The 26623-nt window shown below is 38.8% G+C and overlaps 1 protein-coding gene across 1 annotated transcript in view; it reads left to right on the top strand.

Moving 5' to 3' along the window:
* Positions 1-835: 835 nt before the first annotated feature.
* Positions 836-26623, top strand: part of LOC115823319 (AT-rich interactive domain-containing protein 1B-like) — a 92440-nt gene continuing 66652 nt past the window's right edge. The window contains exons 1-5 of the mRNA XM_030787367.1: positions 836-1300; positions 9990-10013; positions 10474-10662; positions 17756-17893; positions 25696-25803. Coding sequence (XP_030643227.1) covers positions 836-1300; positions 9990-10013; positions 10474-10662; positions 17756-17893; positions 25696-25803 — 924 coding nt within the window. The remainder of the gene's footprint in view (positions 1301-9989; positions 10014-10473; positions 10663-17755; positions 17894-25695; positions 25804-26623) is intronic.

A 26623-nucleotide genomic window follows, 5' to 3' on the forward strand; every position in this document is an offset into this window, starting at 1 on the left:
TTTGTTCAGTTTGCGACGCCTCTTGTCATCTGTATGCTATTGCTTTTTCTGCATTTATTTCTTTTTCGCACTCAGTATCTTGTGCGTCTGCTGGTATGTTGAAATGATCGTGGCAGCGCAAGTGGCGTCGGCTTCGGCAGATCCTTGTAAAAACAACCCTTCTCCGGGAGGTTTGGTTCAAGACTTAAACTCTGTGAAAACGACAGAAGGAGCGACGCAAACAGTTGGGGACGGGAATAAAGCTATGGACAACAATATAGATAACTATCACCCTGACGATTTGAGAATGGCTAGCAGAACTTATGCATCGAGCAATCCTGACACACGGGAAAGTGGAAACATGTCTTGTGCGGAAACAAAGTCAAAGTCGAAGACTTTTACAAACGAAAACACGTGCGTAGTGAATAACAAACTGAAAAATACCAGTGGAAATCCCACATCTCACCATCAGACACAGAGACAATTCCATCAGTACCATCAGGAATACCTTGGACAGATGCAGAGTGACGGTCACAACATGACATCAACCCATGGAGAAAAAGATAATCAACAAAACGCAGAGAGTATTTTGAGAGACCAGGATGGACAGCAGAAAATGTGCGAAAGTGTGGAGGATCAGTCGGACAAAACGAGGGTAGAGCTGAACAGCAGGTATGGGCAAAGAAACCTTGAAGAAACGAATAGCGCACATTTTCATTATACAGGAGAAAAACACACTGGAAAAGACTTCAGTAATTATTTTAGTTATAATTCAAGAGAAGGAATTTGCTTTGATCAACATGGCGGGCAAGAAAGCTATGGAATTGCAACAATGCATTCTACAACGGCTAATAATATGGAACCAGTCCCACACTCTCCTGATGGGTACCATGGTAATCATTACGGCCATCACACCAGCTACCGACAGGGCTACCGTAGCGTGAGCTATGGGACTATCGCGTCACATCAGGACAGTAGTGTGTTGGGCCAAAACATGAACTCTGCACCTAGTCACGGCAAACCAACACTGTTGTCCTCTGTTAATAATGCTGGAGGTTATCAGAGAGGTCCAACACAGAAGCAACACCCTTCAGGAGCGACACCCACTTTAAATCAGTTACTTACATCCCCAAGTCCGCTGATGCGCAACTACGGCAGTGGCTGTCAGGAATTCAACAGCTCTGCAGCTCATCCACAGACCATGGGGCTGAGCAAAGACTTAAGTTCTCGACAGCGCTCCGTAGTGCATGGCTGGGGAGGACAAAGAAATCACCTTAGAACGAGTCCAGGAAACAGTGGACAAGGTGTCAACGGACACCAGGTAAACCCAATTTTTGTGTCAGCAACTTCAATGTTAGCCTGCGCGACAAGTTTTAAATCCAAATCTAACAAAGGCTATTGAACCTTAAAATACCCGACAGAATGTAAGATTTCGGTCAGCATAAAAAGCGAGGTAAACTATCAAGTATGGTTTTCCTATAATTTGTTTAGCTGAGAAATTAGAAAGGTAGACTAACTAGGCAAGTTATTTGAGAAAGTGCTCATCCCATTTGTAAGTCTAACGGAAATACTGGCCCTATGAAGCTGCTTTCAACAGTTTACAACTTCAAATATGATTTAACTGTGCTTTTGGCTCAGTTGACTTCTATTTAACCCCCCCCCCCCCCCCCCCAGTGTTTTCTTTACTTGACTTAAAAAAGGATTTCAGATATAAAAATAATGGCAAAACTTAATCATCACGAGTTTTTAATGCGCATCTAATATGGGACCAGTGTCATTTAGCTATTACTAAACTTATTTCAGTAGGTCAATGAGAAGGCTTGGAATAATGCATTCTTTTGCATTCGCCAATAAATCTTGACACGTGGTAAATCATGAAGCAAATGAAACTACCCGAGGGGAGTTATTCATCTCGGCATCGATTAATGCTTTCATGTCGGGCTCTGGTACAGTCCGCAAAATTGTCTGTCACCAGCAACCATGACTGCGGGAAAGAGGTTTACTTTATCTCCAAGCATTAGGATGTGAATTATTGAAGTAAATGTAGTTAGTGTAAATAATCCTCACATCAAATTCGACATTTCATTGTATTTGTTTTCTATGGCTCTACACTGGAGCGCTCTGAATTGCCTTTGTGAACCATCGAAAGACTCAGCATGTTAACAAGGTAACACAGCCTTCGGCCTGTTCCACGTTGCCAGTTTAACAACTGAACGTGATAACTTGGTATAATGTTTCGGTTTATCAAAACATCCTTAAGTCTTGCCATCCTTGTTACTGTAGCAATACACCTCAAAACAGGCCAGCGCAAATTTTGCCAAACTTCTCACAAGCTTTAACAATCAAAAAGTGACAAAACATAAAATGAACTTTACGGCCACAAATACAAGGCATTCAGCGCAATGCAAGGCTTTCAGTTCTATGTATATTTTAACACGGTTAACAAATAAAGCTAAACGGGACATTTCAGTTTGCAGTTCAAGTTTAGTCCAGTCGATTTGAGTGATAGTCGTCAGCAGCCGTCATCCGTTTATCAGCGTTGCTCCGTTTGAATAACACCGGTCCTGTATCACAACACAGGACAAACAACGACTTAAAGGCTATATAGGCCTATTTCAAATAGGACAAACATAATTAAATAAATAACGATCCACAAGCTTGTACGGGGAGAGAAAAGGAGTTGAACGTAAGCAAATGCGAAATGTAAAAATGAAAAAATGACAGCAATATTTCACAGAATCATATTGATCAAGAAGCATTTAGCTCTCCAACTCCATAGTATTGCATTTTTTTTTACATCAATTAATCTAATGTCCTCTTACAGCTACTCATTAGAACACTAGAGCGGTTCTTTTTGTCCTAATTATTGCAAATAATCCTGATTCCCGATGCGTGCGTACGCATTTCTCAGATGTCACTTCGTTAAGCAGCTCGTTTAGAGTCTGGCCTCGAGGAACCTAAATTCCCTTTGCCCAGTTACCTCGCTAACTAAAGCCAGGTGAATACGGAAGCAGTCTAAACAACATAACTGAAATGTTAACTTAGTACAGATCAAATGGTTTTATTGGTTTTGAAAATGTTGGGTCAATGTTTAAAACATGTTAACAAAACACGGTAACACACACTGCGCACCTCCTCGCTAATAGGTCGCTTTTTGAGTTCATCCCTATTTCCCTGGTTGGTCTGTGGTGCACTGATTATTAGCGCACAATGGAATTAGGGGATAGGTCTTTTCCAAAGGTTTCTGATTGGCCTCTCTATTTCATCAGCACCCTCCAAAACTGTGTATTTTGATAACTCAAAACATCAAAGTTGTGAATGAATCGTTTATGTACAGAAGGCACCCACTAGTAGCATTACACTGGAGACATTACAATACATCCCTCAATTAAAATAATGTGTTTGCGTGAAAAAAGTGATGTGTTTGAATAGTCTCAGGTCATTTTACTACTCCTGTTCAGTGAGGTTTGTTGGGTCTGAAATATTTACCCTAGTGATTATCTCCACATTGCCATGTGGGCATTTTATGATTTGTATTAGTGCCTGCCTTTCTCTTCAGAATTACACTACCTTCCACTGTTGCTAAAAGTATCAGAGTAGTGTGCACAACTTACAAGTAGTAGGAGAGCGTTGAGTGGTTTTATAAACAACCAAACCACTAAATTTCAGGGTTTTCCTAGTTCCAGCAAAGTCACTTTCTGTGTGAAGCACTCCACAGGGGTGTGAAGAGGGGTTGCAGAATGTGGTTTTTTAGGGAACTGGTGGTGCAAAGTGATGTAATATTTTAAAAGTTGCATGGGCTTATTTTTAACCTCTGAAATGTTTCTTCACTTAAGTATATATTAAGCTTGCAGCTCTCTCTCTTTCTCTCTCTCTCTCTCTCTCTCTCTCACTCTCTCTCTTAGGCTGTGTGAGTTCTCTTTTCTCAGCAGTTAGAACCAGATGTTTGAATCTGTAGCATCTCCTCTTCAAAAGGCACTATGACCTTTGCATGTCTTAATTCACCATTTTTGGTGTGGTATTTGTAGTATGTATGTATGTATGTGTATGTATGTATGTGGCATTATTTGGCATTATTTGAGTGTATTGTATAAATATTGTTGGATTTTTGAACACTGTTTGAGGGCAGTATTGTTATGAAGGTGGCATTGTTATACATTTCTGAATAAAGACTTGTGAAGTATCATTCACATTTCCATTTATGACAAAATGACAAAAATGACATTCACATTTACTGCAGTGTGTTTAATAGTAGTATATGGCGAACCTGCATGGTTGCAATATAAATTCATAAAGGAGATTACTTGCAATGTGCTGTTATACCTCACTGTGTATGGCTTTTGAATGGAGCAATGCAACAGCCCAGAGTCCTGGAGCCTGTTGATGGTTACTGTTTTTTTTGATGAACATCCACTGGTTGTGTACGATAAGCATGTAAAGGTTATTGTGATGTTAGGTTGATCTCAAAGTACTCTCTGTTTCTCTGGTCACATGAGCATAATCGCTAGTGCTTACCATAGGCAGTAATGCTGTACTGCAGTTTTTAGGAATTTTGAGGCGTTTTCATTTTGAGCTCTTTATGTGTTGGAGGTTGATGCCGGTGAGCTTGTTAACTTTTAGCAAAATTAAGATATCATCAGCAGGAACTGTGTTGAGTAAACGTGTTGACGACTTTTAGAGTTTTATGTGTAGGTTACTGGTGCTATGTGTTTCAAATTGCATTAAAATCAAAAAGGTAATGCCTAAATTTAATTATCTTGGTTAAACTACAGACTAAATTTAATCACTTCCGTTAATCTACTGAATTAATTTCACTCCATTTAAACTACTGGCTTCATATGACATGAGCTCACTGTTGTTCCCACATGGGTTTAAAATGACATTCCCATGGTATATATACAAAACTAAAGTATACAGTTGCTGTTTATGATTTATATCTTTATCAAGGTGCACCAGTAATTACTGTGGAAAAATCTGGGGATTTTGAAGATTAAGAGATTTTTTCACTGAAATTTCTATGTCTTAATCAGCTTGTCTCTGAGTACTGTGTATAAGTTTATGAGTGTCACCAAAACATATTTCCCATTGTGTGGCTTTGAAAGTGAAGCACTGGCTACACTCCCAGAAGAATGTAATCTCAAGCCAAATCATTAAGTCTACAAGAGTGGAATGGCACTTAGGGGATTCCACCCTGAGGATGCAGGTTTGTGAGGATATCTGATAGGATAGATAAATAAGTAAATCCTTACTGACAGTTTGGAGACCGAAGATAGAAACAGACACTGTTAAGCCTTTTGACATAGGTTTGTTGAAGCTAATTTTACATGAAGAAAAATGGTCACAGGGAGTGTTCCCGAATGTAAAATAACTTGGGGAGAATGCCTAAAACATACTGATGTGGGTTCGTGCTATTTCTTAACATGCAGTGTATCAGCCCTCATGCCTTTTCTGTAGGCCTACATTTCATTCTCAGTATGTCTTGTGGCCCATTGCACTAAGCACTGGGCTCTTCGTGCATCCCTGTCTATTATAAATAATGCTTTATGCATGTCATTCACTGTGTGCTGTAACTCTTACTTTATGACTGCTTACATATCAAAGATTTAAATATCCAGAATCATGCTAGCTGTTGCCAGAGGGGAGAATCGTTCATTTCCGAACACGCTGACAGATTACAGAGTTGGTGTTGAAGGGTGTGAGAACCAGTAGACACATAGAAATTCTTCTCTTGGCCCCATTCAGAATGTTAGAGAACATTTTGTCTTATCTTCCACCTTGTACATATTTTATCTTGCAGCGGGAAGCACTGGAGGACATGTTTTATCTTAAACTCATCTCTCAGCATTACTCCAGAGAGCAGAGTTGGACCCCAATGATTTGTAAAACACAGACTGATGTAGCATGTGAAAATCACTCACAGAGCAAGAATGGACACTGGGTAAAAATGGAATAAAACATGATGGTGAGAAAAAAAATAGTCAGCATGGGAGGTAAAGGATGAGAACTGATTATATTTTATATTTCCTCGGGAGTGCGCACCAAGGTCTTGGGCTCTTATGTAGTGGTGGTGGTGTTGATGATGGGGAGGGCTTTACTGTTAGGCTAGTCTTAAAATAGTTAATTGGGAAGTCAACGGTTTTCAGGAGTGTTGTAATTGAAAACTAAATTAGGTCTGTAAAACAGGACGCCCTGTTTTATAGTGAATCTCAGGGAAACAACATTATTGGCTATGAAGAAAAAATGTCATTGTCTTACATAGTTGGGAAAGAGAAGATCATGAAACACTTATTTGTATTCTTCAAACTTGAATATCTTGCAGTATAATATAGGTATTTTCAGTAGTTAACACTACAATGCTAAAATTATGGAAATTTCCACTTTATCTGAACTTAGTGGAGCTGATATTAGCCTTATCACCACTGGCAAAGTGTCAGTTATGCCTCAGGTCAGCTGGCATTTTTTTCCCCAACAGTCATTAGAAGTTGGCTGAAAGCTGGCAGGAACATTGCTGAGTCGGACAGATTTTACTGGTGCATTTTAATAAGGCTGAAGTTTGCTGAGTGCTGTCATTGGTCCAGTCATTTGAACTGAATTCTCTGTCACCATTTGGAATGAATGAAGAATTAGGCCATTCTTGCTTTCTCAGTTTCTATCACTTTCTTTAATCATCGGAGTGCTGCCTGTTTTAAAGGGATACACTACTGAAAATTAAGTTGAAGATCTTTTTTACTCAGCCCCAAAGCAATATTTTGTTTCTTTTTCAGTTATATCTTGTGTGTTTATTGCTGTGGTGATGACATTAAGGCTGTACAAACAGAAACTAAATTAAACATCCATCAAAATGTTCACATATTACCAAATGTCTGGTGTCAACACTGTGTGAGTGGAGACTTTGCCTTATTTTAGTTGAGTATCCCTTTTAATCAAGTTTTTCTGCTTAATAGCATTTGATCTGAAATCATTTTGATTGTTTATCTTTATCCAACTGTAAGGATCTCACTCTAGTTGATCTTAATTGCATCACAGAGGCATCACCTGAGGACAATATCATGGATATTCATAGATATGATGGATATTCATTCATGTAGAAGAAGGCATTGTCACCATAATTTAGTCACATTTTTGTCATCATTAAAGCTATATATAATGGCTAATTATTCTAAAATTGTAGCCATCTCCACCTCAGAACAAGCATTCCTTATATCTGGAATTAACTGGAGCTTCTGCTCTGTTGTATAATTTGCTGAAGATAATTTCTTCTGGCATTCCATCATATAAAATGAAACACTGCAATATGCCTTTGGCTGTAATTCTACCTCATTTGATGATTGGGCTGTTACTAAATCAGCGCATTGCTCTAAATCAGGAGCAAAGGCACAGGTGGTATATCTGTCAGATTAGAATTGTAACTGGCAAATAACAGGTTTTTATATGTGTGTTAAATGTATATTGCCATGACAGCTTTAACAACATTTTGATGTACTCTGCTTTACATGGCATTTATTCTGGAAATTATGACAGCTTTTAGCGAGAAATCTATTCCCAAGCCTGTTTTAAATATTTGAAATATCTAAAAGTGTCTGCATGCAACAGTTGTGGGATCGAGTATGATCATTTTAAGTTGAACTTTGCATATATTATTTCAACTTTAAATCATCCAGTGGAACTGTAACCGCTTCTAATTACATCATTTAGAAAATACGTATTTAACTTAGTGTGTCTCTGTATAAAAAACAGCATGAGCAAAGAATCCACACAAGAGTACTTTTGGTGAAAAAGCATGTGAGACAACGGTGGGGACCTGTTAGAGTCCAGGGAATTGGATTGCATCGCAGGCATCCGATGTGCTCACATCTAGCCCCATGATTGATTCGGAGATCTTAAGAGATTGAAAAAGGCTTGGGTCCAGAACTCAGCTGAATAGTGGCCTTGAAAGGACAAAGGGGTCAACACCCATCCATATCCATGGGCCCAGCAGGTCAACAAGCCCATTTTGTTGGGAGCAAAGGCATTAAGGGAACAATCAACCCTGTGAGGGTTCACTTCAGTTGGTGGGGCTCAGAAATCACATCTCATTGTTCATACAGTGCAAACCCCATTTCCAGTCTCATCAGCTTTAAATCAGAATTTCCACAACCTAGCCAACATATTTATAAGGTAGTGTCAAACACTGTGTCTATTGTGTTTGTGACCCGACAGTAAAGCAGACTCTGAAAACATCATAATTTGCCTAAGTAAGTTTTTCTTTATGTCCTTGGTTTGTTTTGTCACCGCACAGAATCAACTGAACTGAAATGAAGCTAGTTGTTCAGGCACTTTTAAATGATAAACACACACAAATGTTTTTGCTGTTTTTGTTCCTGCCATTTAAGCTGCAAGCACGTTCAAACTGTTTAGCAACGGAAAAATCTGCAGTAGCAGAGCAATACAGCATGTAATATTTTGCAATAAATCAATCAATAAGAAAATAATGTTTTACATGAAGATTGTTTTTGAAAGAACAGAAAAGCAGAATCGCCAGCAACGTGCTTGACGGCCTTACTCTGTTATCCAGAATACTTCAAACAGTGAACAGTTTTGCCAATCATGATGTGTTGAAATTGTGAAAAGAGAGGAGCTGTGATTTCTCTCAGTTTCCAGTGAAAAGATCTGCCTCTGTCTTTATTTAAATGTCCTCTTCTTACTGTAAGACTCAAATCTTGCCATAGTTACTGTCACCTGTACAGACCTAATGTTCAGAGAACATATGCTACATTCTTCAAAGCAAAACCCTCTCCTGATTGCTAAGCAAACCATTTTGGTTGAAGGGGGAAGGGGACTGGAAGAGAGCTGTTTTCTTTCTTTCTCACAATCTCTGAGACTGGACAGTCCGTGTGGACAGCTCGCATTTTCTGCGGGTGTCTCAGTCTCTGTGTGAACTAGGCATTGACATCAGAGGATGTGCTGGCATTGCACCCAGCATTCATTTGGCTGAGGATTTTCATTTGGACACACTCTATGAATCAGAAATGTGTCCCACATTATGGGTGGAATGATACTAAAGGTATTATAAAATTCATAGGCACTGCCCTTCATCCATAGGTATCACACTAATTAATAGCGTTTAAAGGTTGTGTGGGCAACAGGGAGATGAGTTTAAACATGAAGTAACGTGCTGTATTAGAGGCTTTTGTTCACACTGAAAAGAAATGACTTGCTCTTTGTCTCACTTCTTTCCAGTGTATTTCTTCATTATGCTCTTTGTTTTTGGTTCATAACTCCATGTATTTGCTGGCATCTTGTTCTCTGTGCATATAAGCTCGCTGCAAGCCAGCAGCTCTGCCATTAGAAATCTTTCCCGTGATCCCCCCTCTATACACCCTGGGTGCACCTGCCAAAAGCCCTAATGCACATAAAGGATGAGTGGTCTGACAAAGTCAGCTCTGCTCTGGGAATCTGCCAATGTGATCAATGTGTTTAAGTTCTTCCACCCTGCTTGCCACCCTATCTGCTTGCTTCTTCATAACCTGCTCCACATCCTCCCTTACTTTACTCTCTCTGATATGTCCCTGATACACTCATGCTCCTGTACTTACACAATGAACATCCTAAGATGTCCTAAGGACCAGTTTCTTCTAGATATTTCAGTCACCTTGTTACCCAGTATAGATTACCTTTTATTTTATACTATTACCACTGCCTGCCAGACACAGGAGAATGGGCTTTTGAGTCATGTTTCCTTTTAAAGGGTCCTCCCATTTTAGCCAAAGTGAATTTATCTGTGGTACCATTACCTGCTTTCCTCAGACACCATGTGTATTGAGTAGCACTGTGTATGTGTACTGTGTGTATTGTATTGCATTGCATTGTATTGTATTGTAGGCTATTTTAATACTCTTTTTAATGAATGTACACTATTGGTATGGGAGGAATGCGTCATGGTTTCATTCTTGACTGTATGCAAGGGCATGATAAAATGACAATAAAAGAATCTTGTATCTTGTATCTTGTATCTTTTGCTTGCTCACCAGGGGCTGGGTGGGGGCGTTGTCTCTGTAAGTGAGCTTTGTAAATTTCTCTTTTAAAAGATGCTATACAAATAAAACTGAATTGAAAATACCGGAATTTAGTTGTTACTTTGAGACCTGCCTGCCTTCTCAAAAGTGTCATTCTTACTTACACCAGAATTTCGGTGTTGTTGAGTGGAATTATGTTGCTAATGCTTTAAGGGGTGAAGGATGAGGTGTGGAGAGTCTGTGCTGATTGAAAATGACAATAAGAAGAAATTTCATGACAGAGTGTTGACATTAGATCTGATACAATCTGCAAGGTCTGAATGACCAAGGTAGGGTGAAATAATTATGAGAGAAAAATTTCTGCAAGAAAAGCTTTCCTTTGAGGATGTGTCAACCTCCTTCAGCGTTAAATAAAAAGAACTGAGTTTTGGTGTTGATGATGTGTTCTGTAGGCCCACAGCAGCTTTTATGGCTATTCTTTTCTCTCTGTATTTTTCAGTTTGGATCTGTGGATTTCATGGCAACAAAGCGTTCACAAGTCTATGGATCTGGCAACAACCCTTATTCCCAACAAAGTGTCCCTTATCCTAGTCAGCTATATGGATCACGTACATCACCCCGATATCCAATGAAAACACAAGGTCGGGGTCAGTTGGGCATGGATGGAATGCCGTACTTTCAACAACAGGTAAGACAAAAGCCAAGCCCAGGCTATCTACATAGAGATAAAACTTTGAGATGTTATAGTTTTCCTGCTTTAAATATGGAAATGTCCATATGCCATGTCAGCCTTAAACTATCCCCTGCTATCATTTTTAAGCCTCTGTCAGAGAGAGCTCACTGGTTTGCAATTCTGTACTTTAAACAACCTTGGTAAAATTGACATTGCAGTGTCTCATGTTTGACATAAGAAATGTCATGTCAGATTATGACACTTTCACTACATCTACTATGGTTCTATTCTAATGTCGTGACATCCTATGATACAAGTTGAACAGCCTGTGTTAGTAGGCAAATTTTCTAGCTGGCCACTCAGGATCAGAATATCATGTGAGGTGTCACTGAAGCACATAACAAGTTCAGTAATGGGCATCTTCACAAGTTACTAATTAAACTATATTTGTAACATTGAGCTACCTCTTAGTAAAGGTTTAGGATAACATGTCACCATCTTATGTCTGTAGCATTGGTTAAGGATGACATCATAAAGCCTTATGCCTTTTTCATAGGTTTAGGATGACATTACAGAGTCTTATGCCTGTATCAAAAGATGACATTACACTGCCATATGGCTGGAGGTCAAGGTAGTGTCTTGACTTAAAGGTCAAGAATGGAAACACACTCTCTATTTCTGTTTTGTAGTTTTAGGATGACAGCATGTCTTATGACTTTACTATGTGACCCTGACAATCACTTTAACTCTATAAGAAAATGTCATATGAGTATCATGTGTCTCTCATAACATTTAAATTCGTGTCACATACTTAATTACCATACAGGTAGCTTCACATGCTGATCTGCTGGAGGTCTTTCAATAGTATTCCTAACTTAAATCTAAGTACAGAGTGTACTGACATAATAAGGTTACACTCTTTTCAGGGCAGACACTAAGACCATCAGTTATTTGTTTTACCTGCATGACTATTAAGAGCCCTTCCTCGCTACAGCCTCATCCATTAAGTATAACCTCACTACAACCTCTAAACTTCTTCCTACCTGATAAAGTGTCTGAGGCCACTCAATAAGTGGATCCATCACACTTTAAGAGAGACCAGTGAAGACTGGACCTAGAACAATAATAAATGGGATCCACTGAACCATGCCTCTGTGCTGGAGGCGAAGCCGTTGTCTTTGAGGTGAATGTACAGTGTGTTGTCGTGTCAGAGGTGGCTGAGACTGATACAAAGGCTGAGACACAGTATGAAAGAATAAGTGGCACTTCTGAAATGCTGGGGTTGAGTCTTCACAGTCATCATGATCTCCCCAATTCCATCCCAAGGCATTCCAAACAATCAGTACTAGTGAGGGAATTATGGTTAAACAATAGATGAAGCTAGATAAGGAATGAAAAATGGAAAGAGAATATTACTGAATATTAAGTCTGAATATTACTGCTATGGTATTGTCAAAACTTACTGACTCAGATCAAGGGAATAAAGCAGTGTTGTTTATCATGAGGAATTATTATATAACTTAATTTTGTATGAATGTTGTATTTAAGTGTGTTTGAGAAAACTGGGGTCCACTTAAAATTTGTTATGGGTAAAAATCACCTTATCTACTCATTAATTAGTTTCTGCAGTTCTCTGACATTTTGGAAAATGCTCGCCACTGAAGGCGATGAAGGATAAAGTCTCTAATGTTTCATTACTGGGAGCAATTTGCATTAATTTTCCTTCTCTATGTCTGTGCCTTTGCTGAGTGTGTGGTGTTTTGAAATAGTCCTGTTATCCATGCAGGTTCCTGTCTCTTCTTTCCTCATAACAGAAGAAACAGCCACCTGCATGGACAATAGAAACTATTTCCCATTGTCCACTCAGATAAAATGAGTCATAATTAAATATCCTCTGTCCTCTGTATGGAAACACCATGATAAAGGTCTGTCCACTTTATCCATTTATTTTTGTGTAACCCATGCTTCATTCACTTAAGAAGACCACTGTTGTTATGTGTGATAGATTGCAATGTTAGTGACAGAGTGGTTTTAAATCATAAGTGTTTGACATTTAGTGACAGTGTAATCTCACTACGAGATGTGGTGCGGTCATACTCACAGTCCATGGATAATAACTTTTGGTGCTTCACCTGGGTTTGATTTAGTATTGAAGTGTGTGGTGAATTTTCAGAAAGGACAGCATCAATAAAATTAATACTACATAAATAAATGTTGGAAATAAATCCGCAGTTGAAACAATTGTTGAAAAAACATGTCATTTGGAGCCAGTACATTGCAGCAATGAAGCTTCTACAGTAAGTGACTTAACGGCTATGTTATTTTCAGTACCTGCATTGCAGCAATAATTCTAAAACAGAGCGATAAAAGTGATCAGTATCAAAAGAGGCTTTGACATTTTTATCTTATGACTGACATGTACATTTCAAGCAGCCAAAGAAATGACTGGAGACTTTCCAGTCTGAATTTTTCCAGATATATATATATATATATATATATATATATATATATATATATTTGCAAAACTCAGTTTGTGACATTTTAAAGTCAACATTGACTAAATGGTAAAAGGCAGAGAAACAGAAAAGAAAAGATTCCACAAGCTATACTTTGATTCTGTTTCATACTGTCTTCACTGCAGGGGTAGCACAGTACCTTTTATCAATTTTGCATGTTGAACTGTTGCGTGATCAGTCATTTTCAATGTTTGGAGTGTTTGCCGTGCTTGTTATGAGGGATGATCTGACAACGTGTTTCCTTTAACAATTTTCGTGGGGGGAAACATCCATGTTCAGGGGAGAAAATACAGGAATATCTAAATATTGGGCTCATGTTGGCAGGTAAGAGGACAATTTTGCTAGTAAAAAATCTTTTGTTTTGTTTTGTTTTTTTAAGGAAACTCCAGTTCAATTCTCAAACAAACCCAGGCTATAAAAAATAACAATTTTGCCAGAACTGAACACTAGAGATACCTAAATGGTCTCCCTTGGCCAACATAAATACAGTATATGACTGGAATGTTACTGTCCTCACATTCTCCATGATCTCCACATTTCGTAAAATTGTGTAATACTGCTACTATTACCACTACTAATAATAACTGAGTAGTGTGGAGGTAATGTCTAATGTCATTATGTGAGTAATATGGCAATGATGTCTCTTGCCAGCTTGATAATACTTTCATCCTTGTTTTATCTGCCAAAGCTTATAAAGGGCAGCTCTTTGTGAGATGCCAAATGACTTGTATGCACTGATCTGACTGGAGGTCAGTCGTGCAAGGCTGAAGCATTAGTTGCGGGAGCATGATAATGCTAATGTACTGCTCTATAGTCCTGTCATGTCTGTTTAGAGTGCTAAATGTTTCAACATCTCTATGGTTGGCTGCACACATATGTCATTCAAATGGAAACCATGCATTACGGCTTGAGCCTGACATGCAAACTGTGGTGGTCTTCAATACCACTATGAAAATTCTCTCCCCACCCAATGGACTACTTCAGATACAAAGAGATCTTCCTATATCGGTGTAAAAGCTGTGAGTTTTTAGGCCATACAAGTATCCAATGATCATACCTCTATACTGCTGGCGCTGATTTGGTACCTGAAGAAGGACTTAAGGTATGCTTCAGTTATGTGATCTGCTCAGCACTGTTTTCAGCTTCTGTTGTGTATTTATTTTTGATTAGTACTTAAGATGTGCTTCAGTTTTGTGATCTGTTCGGCACTGTTTTCAGCTTCTGTTGTGTATTTATTTTTGATTAGTACTTAAGATGTGCTTCAGTTTTGTGATCTGTTCGGCACTGTTTTCAGCTTCTGTTGTGTATTTATTTTTGATTAGTACTTGCGTACTCTTGCTTTGGTAAGACATGAAACCCATATGATGTGTTCATGACATTAAAGATTTAAATAGTTTTGACCTACTCGATTCCTAGCTCATGCATGATTTGCTTCTTTTCACTCTCAGAAAGCAAACCAGATAGATGATTAACTGCATGTACATTCAAGAGCGACAGTTATGTACATAGTTATCTACATATTTCTCCAAGTGGACTCATATACACACTCTCAGTGTTAATTTAACACTGGGGAATTTGCCCTGAACCTGTGACTAATACCCTGCGTGTCTGTGTGCGGGGGTCCTCCAGAAAATTTGCATCAGCACAGAAGTGGTTGCACACTCTTGAGTTAATTAGAGCTGTTCCAGACCAGCTCACCAACCCATAGCAGTTTATCCTTGGTAATATTTGCTTTATGTAGTCGACTGACCCAGCTCCTCTGACACTGTTTAAAAAGAAAGTCTGTTAAGAGGATGCACATGCTAGTGTCAGCAAGGAGTGCTATGTAATCAAGCCTAAGTTTAGCCCTGTGATTCATCTTGCCAACAATGTACTGAGACATCCAGATGTATAGTGTCAGAGTTCCTTGAGTACGACAAAACATGCAGGCTATGACAGAGCACTGATTCACACTCTGCCCATCCTTAGCACCCCTTCACAGAGGTTTGCGATGTGCTTCATATGACCACCAAAGAAGCGCAACACGGAGCCCTAGTGCATCATTTTCACCTCCAACTACAGCTCTAAATTCCCAGTAGTCTTTGCTCTTTGCAGTGCTAAAGATGAAAAATTATTCATAGTTCTATTCTTTGTCTGGGTCAGAATACCAGCTGAGTTCATTATGGACCAAGGGGGAAACTTTGGCTCAGAGCAACAGGAAGAGTTGGGTGTGAAGGGCATTATCCACAGATAGATGGACTGGTGGAGACAACAGAGGCTGAACCTGAATGAGTACACACTCTGTATGAATGAACAATAGTTGTATCTGTCAGAGGTCTAGACTGGGACGAATGACCCCTTATACTGTGAAGAGAAGTACCCTAGGTATCAAATGCCGTTCTTTCTAAAGTTCAAAAGCATTAGAATGATCTGTGTCTTAGGCATCATGATACCAGCCCATCCAGAGCTTGAGATTCAGCAGTTATCTCTAACATGTAGCATTACAGAAAGTTACATAACTAGACAGCTCACTCATATAAACTCATCTACCTCGTTAATATGCTCACAAGCTGGAAAGACTCACCAGCAAAGCCCCTGGCCTGCAGGCTGACCAGTTGGTTGGAATATGATTAGGAGGAGTGTGTAGCCATACAGGACAGGAGTCAGTCAGCAGCACCTTGACCTGACCCATCTGTCTTTTGCTTTCAATGAAAAGCTCTATAAAGTATTCTCTAATGGTAATTTAAATGACATTCATGTGATAAAACTAGTCCTGGAGAAAGCTATACCTGCCAATCCACCAGGACTACATCAGGAAAAAGAAGAGCTTTAGAACATGAGAGACCAGAGTCCTTCAACTTTCTGAAAGTGAGGAGTACAGTTTAGCATTCTTTGAGATGAAGAAGGATGGGAATTCCTAAATTTCTTCAAGTGCCCCTTCTTGCTGTGATACACATCACGACAAACTTTATTACTTGCTAACTATTATAAAAAATAAATAAATAAATAAATAACAGCACCAGTCATGTCCTGTATGAAGTAACAGTAGTAAGTCAACTAAATTGAAAGTATTTTGGAAATACTGCTACCAAATCTACCAGTTAGTATATTTGTGTAAATTCAGGGGACTTAGTCACTTAAAGTTTTAAGTCAGTCGAAAGTCAGTCAGTGAATAATGTTTTATTGTGCCATTTCTTTAAGCATTATATTTTTAAGAACTTAAGTACAGATGAAATCAGTAATTAAGAGTCACCTGTACATACATAGAATAGAGCAGTGATCTCTACAAAGTTAACAGGCTCTGTTTATTTATTTGCTCATTTTCAAAAGGATGCAGCAAAGGAATATTGTGTAAGCCTAGAATACAGGTGCTTAGTTTGTCATACATCATCAGTTAATGTTTTGATTGACTGGGAAACCATCAAATAAGACAGTTGACACGCAGACAGTGATACAAATGTGCATTGGAAAAATATTGTGACATGTCATGATCAAAGTATGATATGCTTAATTACTTCATGTGCAAAATGTTATAACATTCTAACTTGATCATTAGTTTGTTATGAAATCATTGTTTTTTTAACTAATGACTTTTTAATAAGATTATGCAAAGTTATTTGGAAATTGTTAAGTTGCTATAAAGGATACTGTGTGTTGACCGCATGAAATGGTGAAGACAAGTTCTGTGATCTCTGTGAACTTTTGGAGAAATTTCCAAAAATAACCACCACTGGAGGTCACCTCTTATACCAAAGTCTGTATTCCATTGCTGAAAAATATCTTTTAAGAAATTAACAAAACATACGTTTAACACGTTGCTATATCAAGTATATGGTATTCATATAATTTACATTTGGTGGGAAAACATGCATATATCTAGACACATCTCAGAGCCGATCATGCTTAGCGAATGTATCTATTTCAGGCCCTTTTTTCTAGTCTACCTCTGCAGGGTTTGAATCCCTCTCACAGTTCCCCTGGACTGGTATTATTCACATTTGGAAAGCCAGCAGGTAACTGAAGGTGGTGGGAAAAAAATGGGTAAAGTGTATGCAGCCAAGTATTGGACGTACATTAAGTGTGTTTGAAGCCCCCCCCCCCCCCCCCCCCCCCCAAATTGCAGCGGCTACTTACCGTGATCCTGAGAACATGTAGTTTTGTCTCACTGTGTATATGGCTGGGATGACAATATAGGGACTTTCATTTCATTTTTCGTCATCAGTTTTACTGAAGCACCACTTGAGTACATTTTTTGAAGTTTAAGTCCGCAGAACACTGGATGATCGTAAGTATTTGACCTCAAAATTAGACCGCAGGTTGATTAGATAGCAACCTTTGTTAGGGTGATAATTTGTTTGTTTATGTCACTGTTGCTCAAGGTTGATGAAATCCGATAATGTATTCAGTGATTCAGTGATAATGTACTGCTTATATTTTCATTTTTTTGTTTTGATTTCACTAAGTGTTACATTAATCGTGTTACATTAATCGTGATCTTGAGATCCCATTCAAATGGGCTTAAGGGGGATTTGAATTAATAAGTGTCACAGTGGAAATGAGGGGGCAAGAGGGATGGATACTGTTCTGATTTTTCCCACTGGCTCTCTTCACAGGCAGCTCCTCCATTTTGCCACCAAGGCATGGGCAGATACTGCAAACCGGACCAGCCACCGTACCTCAGCCAGTCCTCGCAAAAGCTCATGGCCCCCACACAACCCCTTTACACTGAGTCAAAGACCCCTTCACTGCAGGTAATGCTGCTCCCGTTAAGACATTACTATTGTATTTTTCACTGAGTTGCGGGCAGAGCTGCCTTTGGGACCATGGTTCTGACTAATGACCCAGATTATTCATGGGCTCTATTTCTGGTATTTCCCATACTCTGTAATGGTTTCTGGTCCTTTTGATGGGTGTTATTAGTGTGGCCAAATGTTTTGACTAGGTTTACAATAAAGGGACATGAGTGTATTAAGAGAACATTAAAGAGGTTTACGACAATCAGTGATTGGCAGTTCTTCTCTCTTATTAATCATAATGCTAAAACTAATTAAACTAAAGACCACTGGAGAAAGACATTTTGTGAAATATTGACCAAAATTTTTTTTTTTTCTGCAAATTCAATTTTTCTGTAACATTTTGCCTGACAAACAGTTGGCTGACTGATACTAATTTGACTGAGGGCAGGCAGCACTGAGGTATTAGTAGGCATTCACTCCCTCTGTTAGAACAGATTTAGTTGAATTGATAGCCTATGAGGTTCAGAGAAAATTTAAGGCCAAGACTGGAGGTAGGAAGAAACATCTGGGAACTAGAATCTATCAGTTCCCTGTGATAGTGAAGTTCCTTTGATCAGGCAAGTCAAACTTTTTCAAAGACTTCAGCCAAACTCCCAAACACCAAACATTGTTCTGAGCGTGTCTCCATCCAAACCAAGTCTGAATTCACAATGGTCTCTCAGGGTTGGACTCTTTTTCCTTTGTCCTTAAAGGACATTGCATTAAGTTTGGCTCTTTACACCTCTGCTCCGTTCCCTGGCAGGCTATATTTGTGAGACAATGTAGGTCAGGCTCTGGGCTATTTGTATTCATGAATAGTAAATTAGGCACAGGAGACCTGAGAGGGGAAAACTTGACCTTTAGATAACACTTTGGACTGATCGTTCTCATCCAAAGCTATGTAGATGTCTGTAGTAATAGTTTCTCTCTTTTTCTATGAATGATATAAGTAGCTTTGCTTTTTTTGCACTGTACAGTAGTGTTGACAGTTTGTGAACATAGTCCTCTTCCTCATCTCAGACAGAGGCAGAGAAGGGAGTTACGACTAATGTGTTGATAGGATGTTTGAAGTAACTCATGTGAGTTAGGAGGCTTTATCAGTTGCTTTATAAACATGCCACGGTTCTTTACTGCATCAAACCATCAGATGACCAATCTCCTGTCCCCCTCTGACATCAACCTCAGGTTCCCTTATGCCTTGTCTGAAAATACAGAAATGAATAAATAAATAAATAAATGAGGATTTAGAATTTATCAGCTCTGTTTAGATTTTTGATGCTGACTGTGGAAGAAATTGTGCACTGAAGTTCAAAAGTTCTAGATGGTCCTGACAATATTTGGAATTAGAAGTAGGTGTAAAACCAAAACCATAATTTCACAAACCTCGTCCAAGCAGTAATAGTTATCCTGAGAGAGGTGGGCTCAGAGTGAAATTGAAAATAATTCAATCAACAAAAATGTAAAGTAAAATATATATATATATATATATATATATATATATATATATATATATATATAACAGATTAAAAGTAAATATATTTTAGATTATAATGTTATGATATAGTTTTCTAATGTTACAATATCGTATTATTTTCAGACAGTCTGCTTTTGTTCAGGAGTCATTTTTACTAACTTGTTTCAATGACCTTTCCTTGTGACCTCTTGGCTTATTCTGTTCATCTTTGGACATCTCTAACCTGTACTGTGCCAAGCAGAAAATGGCACCCAGAAGCAAAAGTGAGAGCAAAGAATAAATGGAGTCGCACTGTACCTGTGTATGCATAATAGCTCAGAATCCTGTTGGAGGCTGAACACAAAAATCATACAATTCCATGATAACTTTGATTGTCATTTCGGTATTTATATAACCTCACAAAGTGACGCTGTGTCTGTGCTCTAAGTGTACCCTTGTGTCCTGTAACAGACATGCTTTCATGTTTGCCTGGTAGATATGTTGTTACTTTCTCTTCCCACATGCCTGATCTGTTGACAGACCACTTCAAATAAATACTTTTGACAACTTTAAAATCACTACAGCACCTCAAAGAGACATGACAACCTTTTTTTGAGACGAGTTCTTAAAATGTGACAAACTAACATTTATTTAACTTTGGAATCCCAGCTGTGCTACTCTTGTTGACTGGAAGCAGACCATTGTAGCTGAGTTGGTTGTGTTCTGTTGGGAGGAGATGTGTGTGTGTGTGTGTGTGTGTGTATGTATGTGGTGGTGCTGGTGGTGGGGAGGGTAAGGGGATTCCTCTCCTCCTTTGTGGAGCTTGGTGGCAGTCATGGATGGCAGATTGACTATGTAGTTCCATGTACACTCAAGCAAATAGTATTCTCCACCAAGGCTTTTGCATGGCCTGACCACTTGTCTTGAACAACGCAGTGATTATCCTCATATGTGTCAGAAGAAGTCTGGTCCCATTAATTAATGAAATAAAGCCCACTTCAAATAAAGTACACTCTTCCACTGGCTGGCCTAAATACTCCAATATAAAATAAGGTGGCCACAATAAATTTCACACACACATTTCATTCAGATCAGAAACTCTTTGATGTTGACCACAGGTACATCGCACTCCATCAATGAGATGGTCAGCTTTGGCCCCGTCATAAAAAAAAAAAAAAAGACTGTAGATGTGTAGAAGCCCTACATGAATACCCTGTATTCATTAAGGTAAATTTCACATGAATACCCTGTATTCATTAAGGTAAATTTCACATGAATACCCTGTATTCATTAAGGTAAATTTCACATGAGTACTCTGTATTCATTAAGGTAAATTTCACATGAGTACTCTGTATTCATTCAGGTAACTTTGACATGAGTAGTCTGTATTCATGTGCTTGCTTGTCTGAATGGGTCTGTGGATTTGTCCACGGGTTCTAGACAAAGAGAAGTGATCCACACTCTCTTGCTCTGCTTTGCTATCTCTTAGTTGGTATAGGTGTTCCATTGCACCATGGGTATGCTTTTGAACAGTCTGCATCGTTCTCTGTGTATTCAGATCACACAAGTTTAATTAAAACACTGTCACAGTCTGCAGTCCACAGTTGCTTGGCTATATCGCCCTAGCTAGCATTTTTAATCAGGGTCTGGCGACGATGCTGCCACGGTAACCCAAGAGGAGAGGCAGGTCCATTCCAAGTTCAGTGTCATTAATTGGTCAGTATTTGAATATTAGCTAAGAGCTTACTTAATTAAGCGGATAATGAAAGTGTCCTTGTGTAAGGGAGGAGAGGGAGGTAGAGTGGAGGGGAAACCAGAGATAGAGGGAGAAGGAGAGAGAGGAGAGAGAGGAAATAGAGGGCATGCCCTGCAGAAAGCTGGCTGCTGGATGATAAGTAGGGATCCATCCCTGTGAAAGGTCTAGACACTGCAATTTGTGGAGGCTGCTTTTAATTGTCATAACCTTTTAAACGGCAACGTTTATCTGAGTCCTCTACATGTCCTGCTGAATGGCTTTGTGACAGGCCTCAGGAGCTGAGCTCTGGGCTCATATTTATCAAGGCACTGAAAGTGAAGATTTAGTCAAATAAAATTGGAAGAATTGTGGAAATTTAGTCCAGCACTCAAATTGAAGAATATCGCTATTTATCAACGTTCTTCAGGCTGAAGAACCTTCCTAATGTGCTGGGTACTTACCAGCCCTTGTAAGCTGTCCTGAGCAGGTTAGAGGTAATAAGGGGATAGGTTTGTTAAGAAAAAAAGACACAAAGGTTTTGGTCGTTAAAGTGAAAGAATTCAGTGAAGAAATGCTCACACAGGCAGTCATAAACATGAAGTTAATAATAAGAACAAAAAAGATTTTAAAGCTGATGAAATATTTTTTCTTGTTGTTGTTGTTTTCCTGTGCCAGTTTCTCATTGTTGTGCTGAATGTTTTTGTCAACTTCTTCCTCATAGATTAATTCTGTCAATGTAAGGCTTCCAATCGCCCCAGTCACAATTTAACTTCTGAAATATGCAATGCTCTGTGAAATGCTGTTAGAAAATAAAAATTATTGTCTAATTTTGACCTTAGTAATGAAAAATCAGAATTGATGGAAGAGAAGAATTTCCTAACACTTAATAGCTTTTTTAAGGTGATTATGTTTGTTGCCTCACGACAAAAAGTGTGATGCACAAAACTGAGATTGTAAAACTTTTTGATGGTGGCTCTTTGTGAGACTGTAAAAAACTAAAACTAAAATCTACTCATAAGAATCACTTTCCTGTTGGTGTCAGCACCCTCAGACTTGCTTCTTTGGATCAAATGGCTGTTTTAAAAAAAAAAAATCCTTTTAGATCAATGTCTCAGAGGACTCTGAGGAGTGTCCCTAAGAGATCTGGTGTACACTGACCGAGCCTTGGCTGTGTAGAGCAATACTTCTGTTTTAAGGGCTTTTTATGTGTTGTTTTGTGTTACTGCATATGGGCACCCACTCATTACGGTATGGATGATATTTTGATTTGTGTTTGATCGTTTCTCCTGATACGTATCTGAAACAAGTTTGGATTGTGAGGTCCACAATAATCAAGCAGAGTGCTATATAGAGAGACTCCATTTATCAGCCTCTGATGTGATGTGGCATCATTTTTTTTTTCTATAGGTCAACACTGTGTGTGTTCAAAGTGACATCTGTCAGAGATTGCTTTGTTCCTGAAGTCATCCCAGAGGTGATATATGCAAAGGAAAAGCAGGCCTATGGGAAACTCCTGATAAATGTGTGTGTGTTGACAGTTAATTATTCATGTTTGTTCTTTTTCTTTAAGCGGCAGTTAAAAAAAAAAAAAGAGTGTGAGAGAGAGGGAAACTGCAATACATGTAATTTCAAAATGAAAGCCAACGAAAGCCAATGAAATGAGAGCGATGTATGCTACTGTGGGTGTTTCAAGGTCACATCAGAATGGGATTGCTTGTCTTACAGTATAACTTGAGTTCCTTTTTATTGATCAAGGCTGGAGATATTCAGCCTTTATGGTAAATGAGTAGTACAGAGATGTGTGGTATGTGTGAACACTGTCCAGTAGATTTGATAGTAGTTCAGACTCCCATTTCCTCGTGATGTAAACAAGTTAGAGTGGATCTTACCTCTGTTTTCTTACTAGGCTAAATGTATTGTGGTAAAATCATCTACAGTAATGTATCATAAATGAATGTTAAATTTTGGATGTGGAATGTGGAATAAATGTTGAATGTTTTTAAGATCTTAAGGATAAATTTATAACATAGTTACAGATATTCAGGGAAAGAGTTCTATTTCACAATATCAAATAAAAAATATATGTTAGCATACAGGGACTCAATATTCAAGTGTTTATAGCAGTACTAAATGTAAGATTTTTTTTCCCCTACAGCTGAAAATTGTGTCATTCAGTTCCTTTTAGGAGAGTTATGTGTTTTATGGCGTATGAATTGAGATGTCATATTTTATAATAAGGTGCTTCATTTCCACCTTTTCATATATTTTATATTATTGTAATTTTCCGTTCCAAATCTCATGTTATCCTTTAATATTGTCCAAGCCTCTGAATGCTTTATAAATGAAATCGTAATCTTAAGTGTGACTGCCATCTTTGTTAATGGCATAAGGGAACCATGAATATGAATTGTCTCAGTGTCCTTCTACGGTCTGTCATTGCTCTAAGACATACCAACGTCGTGTCCACTGCAGATTTTAAAACTCTAAATTTTACATACTCTCTCCCATGCAAATACACTAAAAATATCCAGGTTGGTTTGAAACAATATACACAAGGCTCAAATGAATCTGAGATGAATAGAGCTAATTGTTCACAGTTTTCAAAGTACGTTTGCTTTGCAGATTCATTTGTTTAGCATTTCCATTTTCCCAATGCTCTTCTGCCTCTCCTCTGTGAAACACCTGTGTGTCTCACCACATCTCTTTCTTCCTCTCTCTCTCTCTCTCTCTCTCTCTCTCTGTCTCTGTCTCTCTCCCACACTCTCACTCACTCTGTCTCCTCTACCTCTCTTCCTGTCTCTTTCTCTCTCCCTCTTCCTCTCTCTGTGTCCTGTTTTCTTGTCCATTCTCCCTCTCACACTCTACATCTCTGTCTCGCTCACTCCTTCTTTCTCTTTTACTCTCTCTCTCTCTCTCTCTCCCTTCCTCCCCCTCCCCTTTGAAAACACACAATCCTGTCCATGGTTTGCTGGGCAGTGCCAGTTGAGAGCTGTGTGGCTGAAATCAGAAGGGACTGTCCTCTGGGCTCTCTGGAATGCACATGGCCACAGGGCTTTCTAAACACACGCAGTTAAGCTTAATTTTTAATGAATATTAATGGAATTAGTGGCAGATTTGGAGGAGATGAATATCTGAAAGTTGGGATTGACTACTTCATTTGGTAGTCATGAGGAGCATGCCACAGGGACTGGATGGAGAGGGAGAGGGAGAGAGAGAGAGAGAGAGAGAGAGAAAGAGAGAGAGAGAGAGAGAGAGAGAGAGAGAGAGAGAGAAAGATGGATTTGACAGAAAGAGATAGATGAAGGGAACGGGAGGGAGGAATAGCCCTCTTGGCTGATACATACAGTGTGTCTCCTCTCCATTTCTGAGGAACTGAAAATCACACAATTAGACTTTACTGTAGCAAACAGCGTGGTCGCTCAGCCTGTCAGATAGGGTTTTATTATTCTGAACCAAACACTTGAGCTGCTTTTTTGAAAAGCTTTCCAGTTTCTCCACAGTGAAAATCTCTTAGTACCAATGGAATACATTCGTGTGGAAGATGAGATTACATAGGTCTTTCCTGCATACACTCTGCCAATGGATTTTGAAAGCACTTGGCACGTTTTGAAATGCTGTGTCTGACACTCTCACTCGTTCTCGCCCTCTTCCCTTTTTCATGTCTCTCAGTGTCCCCAATCTCAACATATTATTTACCTTAGAAATTCTATATATTTGCAGATTTCACAGTACAAATGAATTTTTTTTACAATACCATTTTTAGACCTTTATTTACTGGAATGGCTCTTGAGCCACTTGTCTCTCTGTGATGTAACAGTGGGCACAGCAGTGGTCTTATGGGAAATGCCATACATCCTGGACTATTTAAAGAAATTCAAGCTAGCCTGAGTTTGAACGCACAGGTGAACTTGAATAAGAGAAGTTAATTGTCATCCCTGTCAAATATATTTAAGTCCTGAAGTCTATCAAGAGAAAGTAATTATGTGTTTCAGTAGTGTTTCAGGTGTCAGCAATGCTCATGTGAAAAGAGGAACTCTTCTCTCTGTATCTTTATCGTCTGTGTGGCTGGATTGTTTCTTTTTTCTGATAATGAAGCTGTCCCATGTTATGTTAGGTGGTTACTTACTTCCAGAATAAGTCAAGTATTTGGTATATATGCATGATTAGGTGTCATCCATACCACAATGCCTATTATAGATTAGTGTCGTGTTTTTTTGGAATAATCCAAAATGAGGTTTTCTTAGCACAGACGGACAACCAGGATACATAAACAGGAAATCTGTGCATTGTGTTTGTCAGGAGGTTTGAGGTAAACAAACAATAACAACGTACATAACAACTGTCCACATGTTAAGGACAGGATACGTGCGTGTGTGTGTGTGTGTGTGTGTTCTTCATGTTGGTAATGTGGTTTTGTTTGTATATTTTGTGTTTATATTTAGTTTGTGTTTAATCCATACTGCTCCCTATTGCCTCTGTTGCTGGAAGAGTAATAAACATTTGGTTTTCCCTCACTCTCTGTCTCTGTCTCTGTCTCTCTCTGTCTCTCTCTCTCTAACTCTGTCTTTCTCTTTCGTTCTTTCTCCATAGGCCCCTGAAGAGAGCTATGGAAATAAGAACCATTCTACAAGATCTGCAGAGAAAGCCAACCCTGAAGAAATGGGCTTGATTCAACAGGACCACACCCTGAGCGTGCCAGTGAGTGAAGGCTGTTTCAGCCATTCTACGCCAAACTCAAACACCCTATCACCTCTCATTGTCTTGACCCAGATGCCATATGTCACTCAGAATGGCACTATGTCACTGATTGCTCTTAAAGAGACAAATGTGCTACACCACAAATGTGCTATTCCTTTTCAGATACATTGAGGTTTCAGTGGAGACAGAGCAAAGACTTTGTTTTGTTGGTGGGACCTGTATATGAACAAGATCCTTATGTTGTAGGTCTGACTCATTCAACTCACAGTGAGAATGTCCACCAGAAAATATTCAGAATTAAATTGTCAAAGTACTGCTTTTTACATGTACATCTAAACACAAAATGTAAGTAAACTGAACTGACAAGATGGGGTGAATTTCTGCAATCATTCTCAGACATGATATTCATAAAGATAAGAAAACCGTAACTGGTGGCTCTTTTTTTTGTTGTTGTCGTTCAGCAGTAACTGGCAAATCGTTGTTATTCAGCAGAGCTTGTTGGTTAGTGTAGGCAGAAGCTCAGTTTTCTGAAAGTGTAATTTGTGGTCTCTGTGGATTTTATGAATGTCCTGTCACTTTAGATATCCTTTCCGTGCTTCTCTCAGGCGGAAGTATATCGAATGTCCTGGACGTCGTCATCATCGTGGCTAATCCCTGGTGACACTGAGAAAGTGCCATGACATTTTAATCAAAATAACATCGAGATGTTGTACAAACAAGACATACTGTGAATATTTTCATACTCAGTTTATGTCTGCTCCTATCTAAATATTCTCAGTCTTAACACTTCAGTAGAATGATCTACTTATTAAGATGCACC

This window comes from Chanos chanos, chromosome 10, assembly GCF_902362185.1.
Source record: "Chanos chanos chromosome 10, fChaCha1.1, whole genome shotgun sequence".
In the NCBI taxonomy this organism is placed as follows: Eukaryota; Metazoa; Chordata; class Actinopteri; order Gonorynchiformes; family Chanidae; genus Chanos; species Chanos chanos.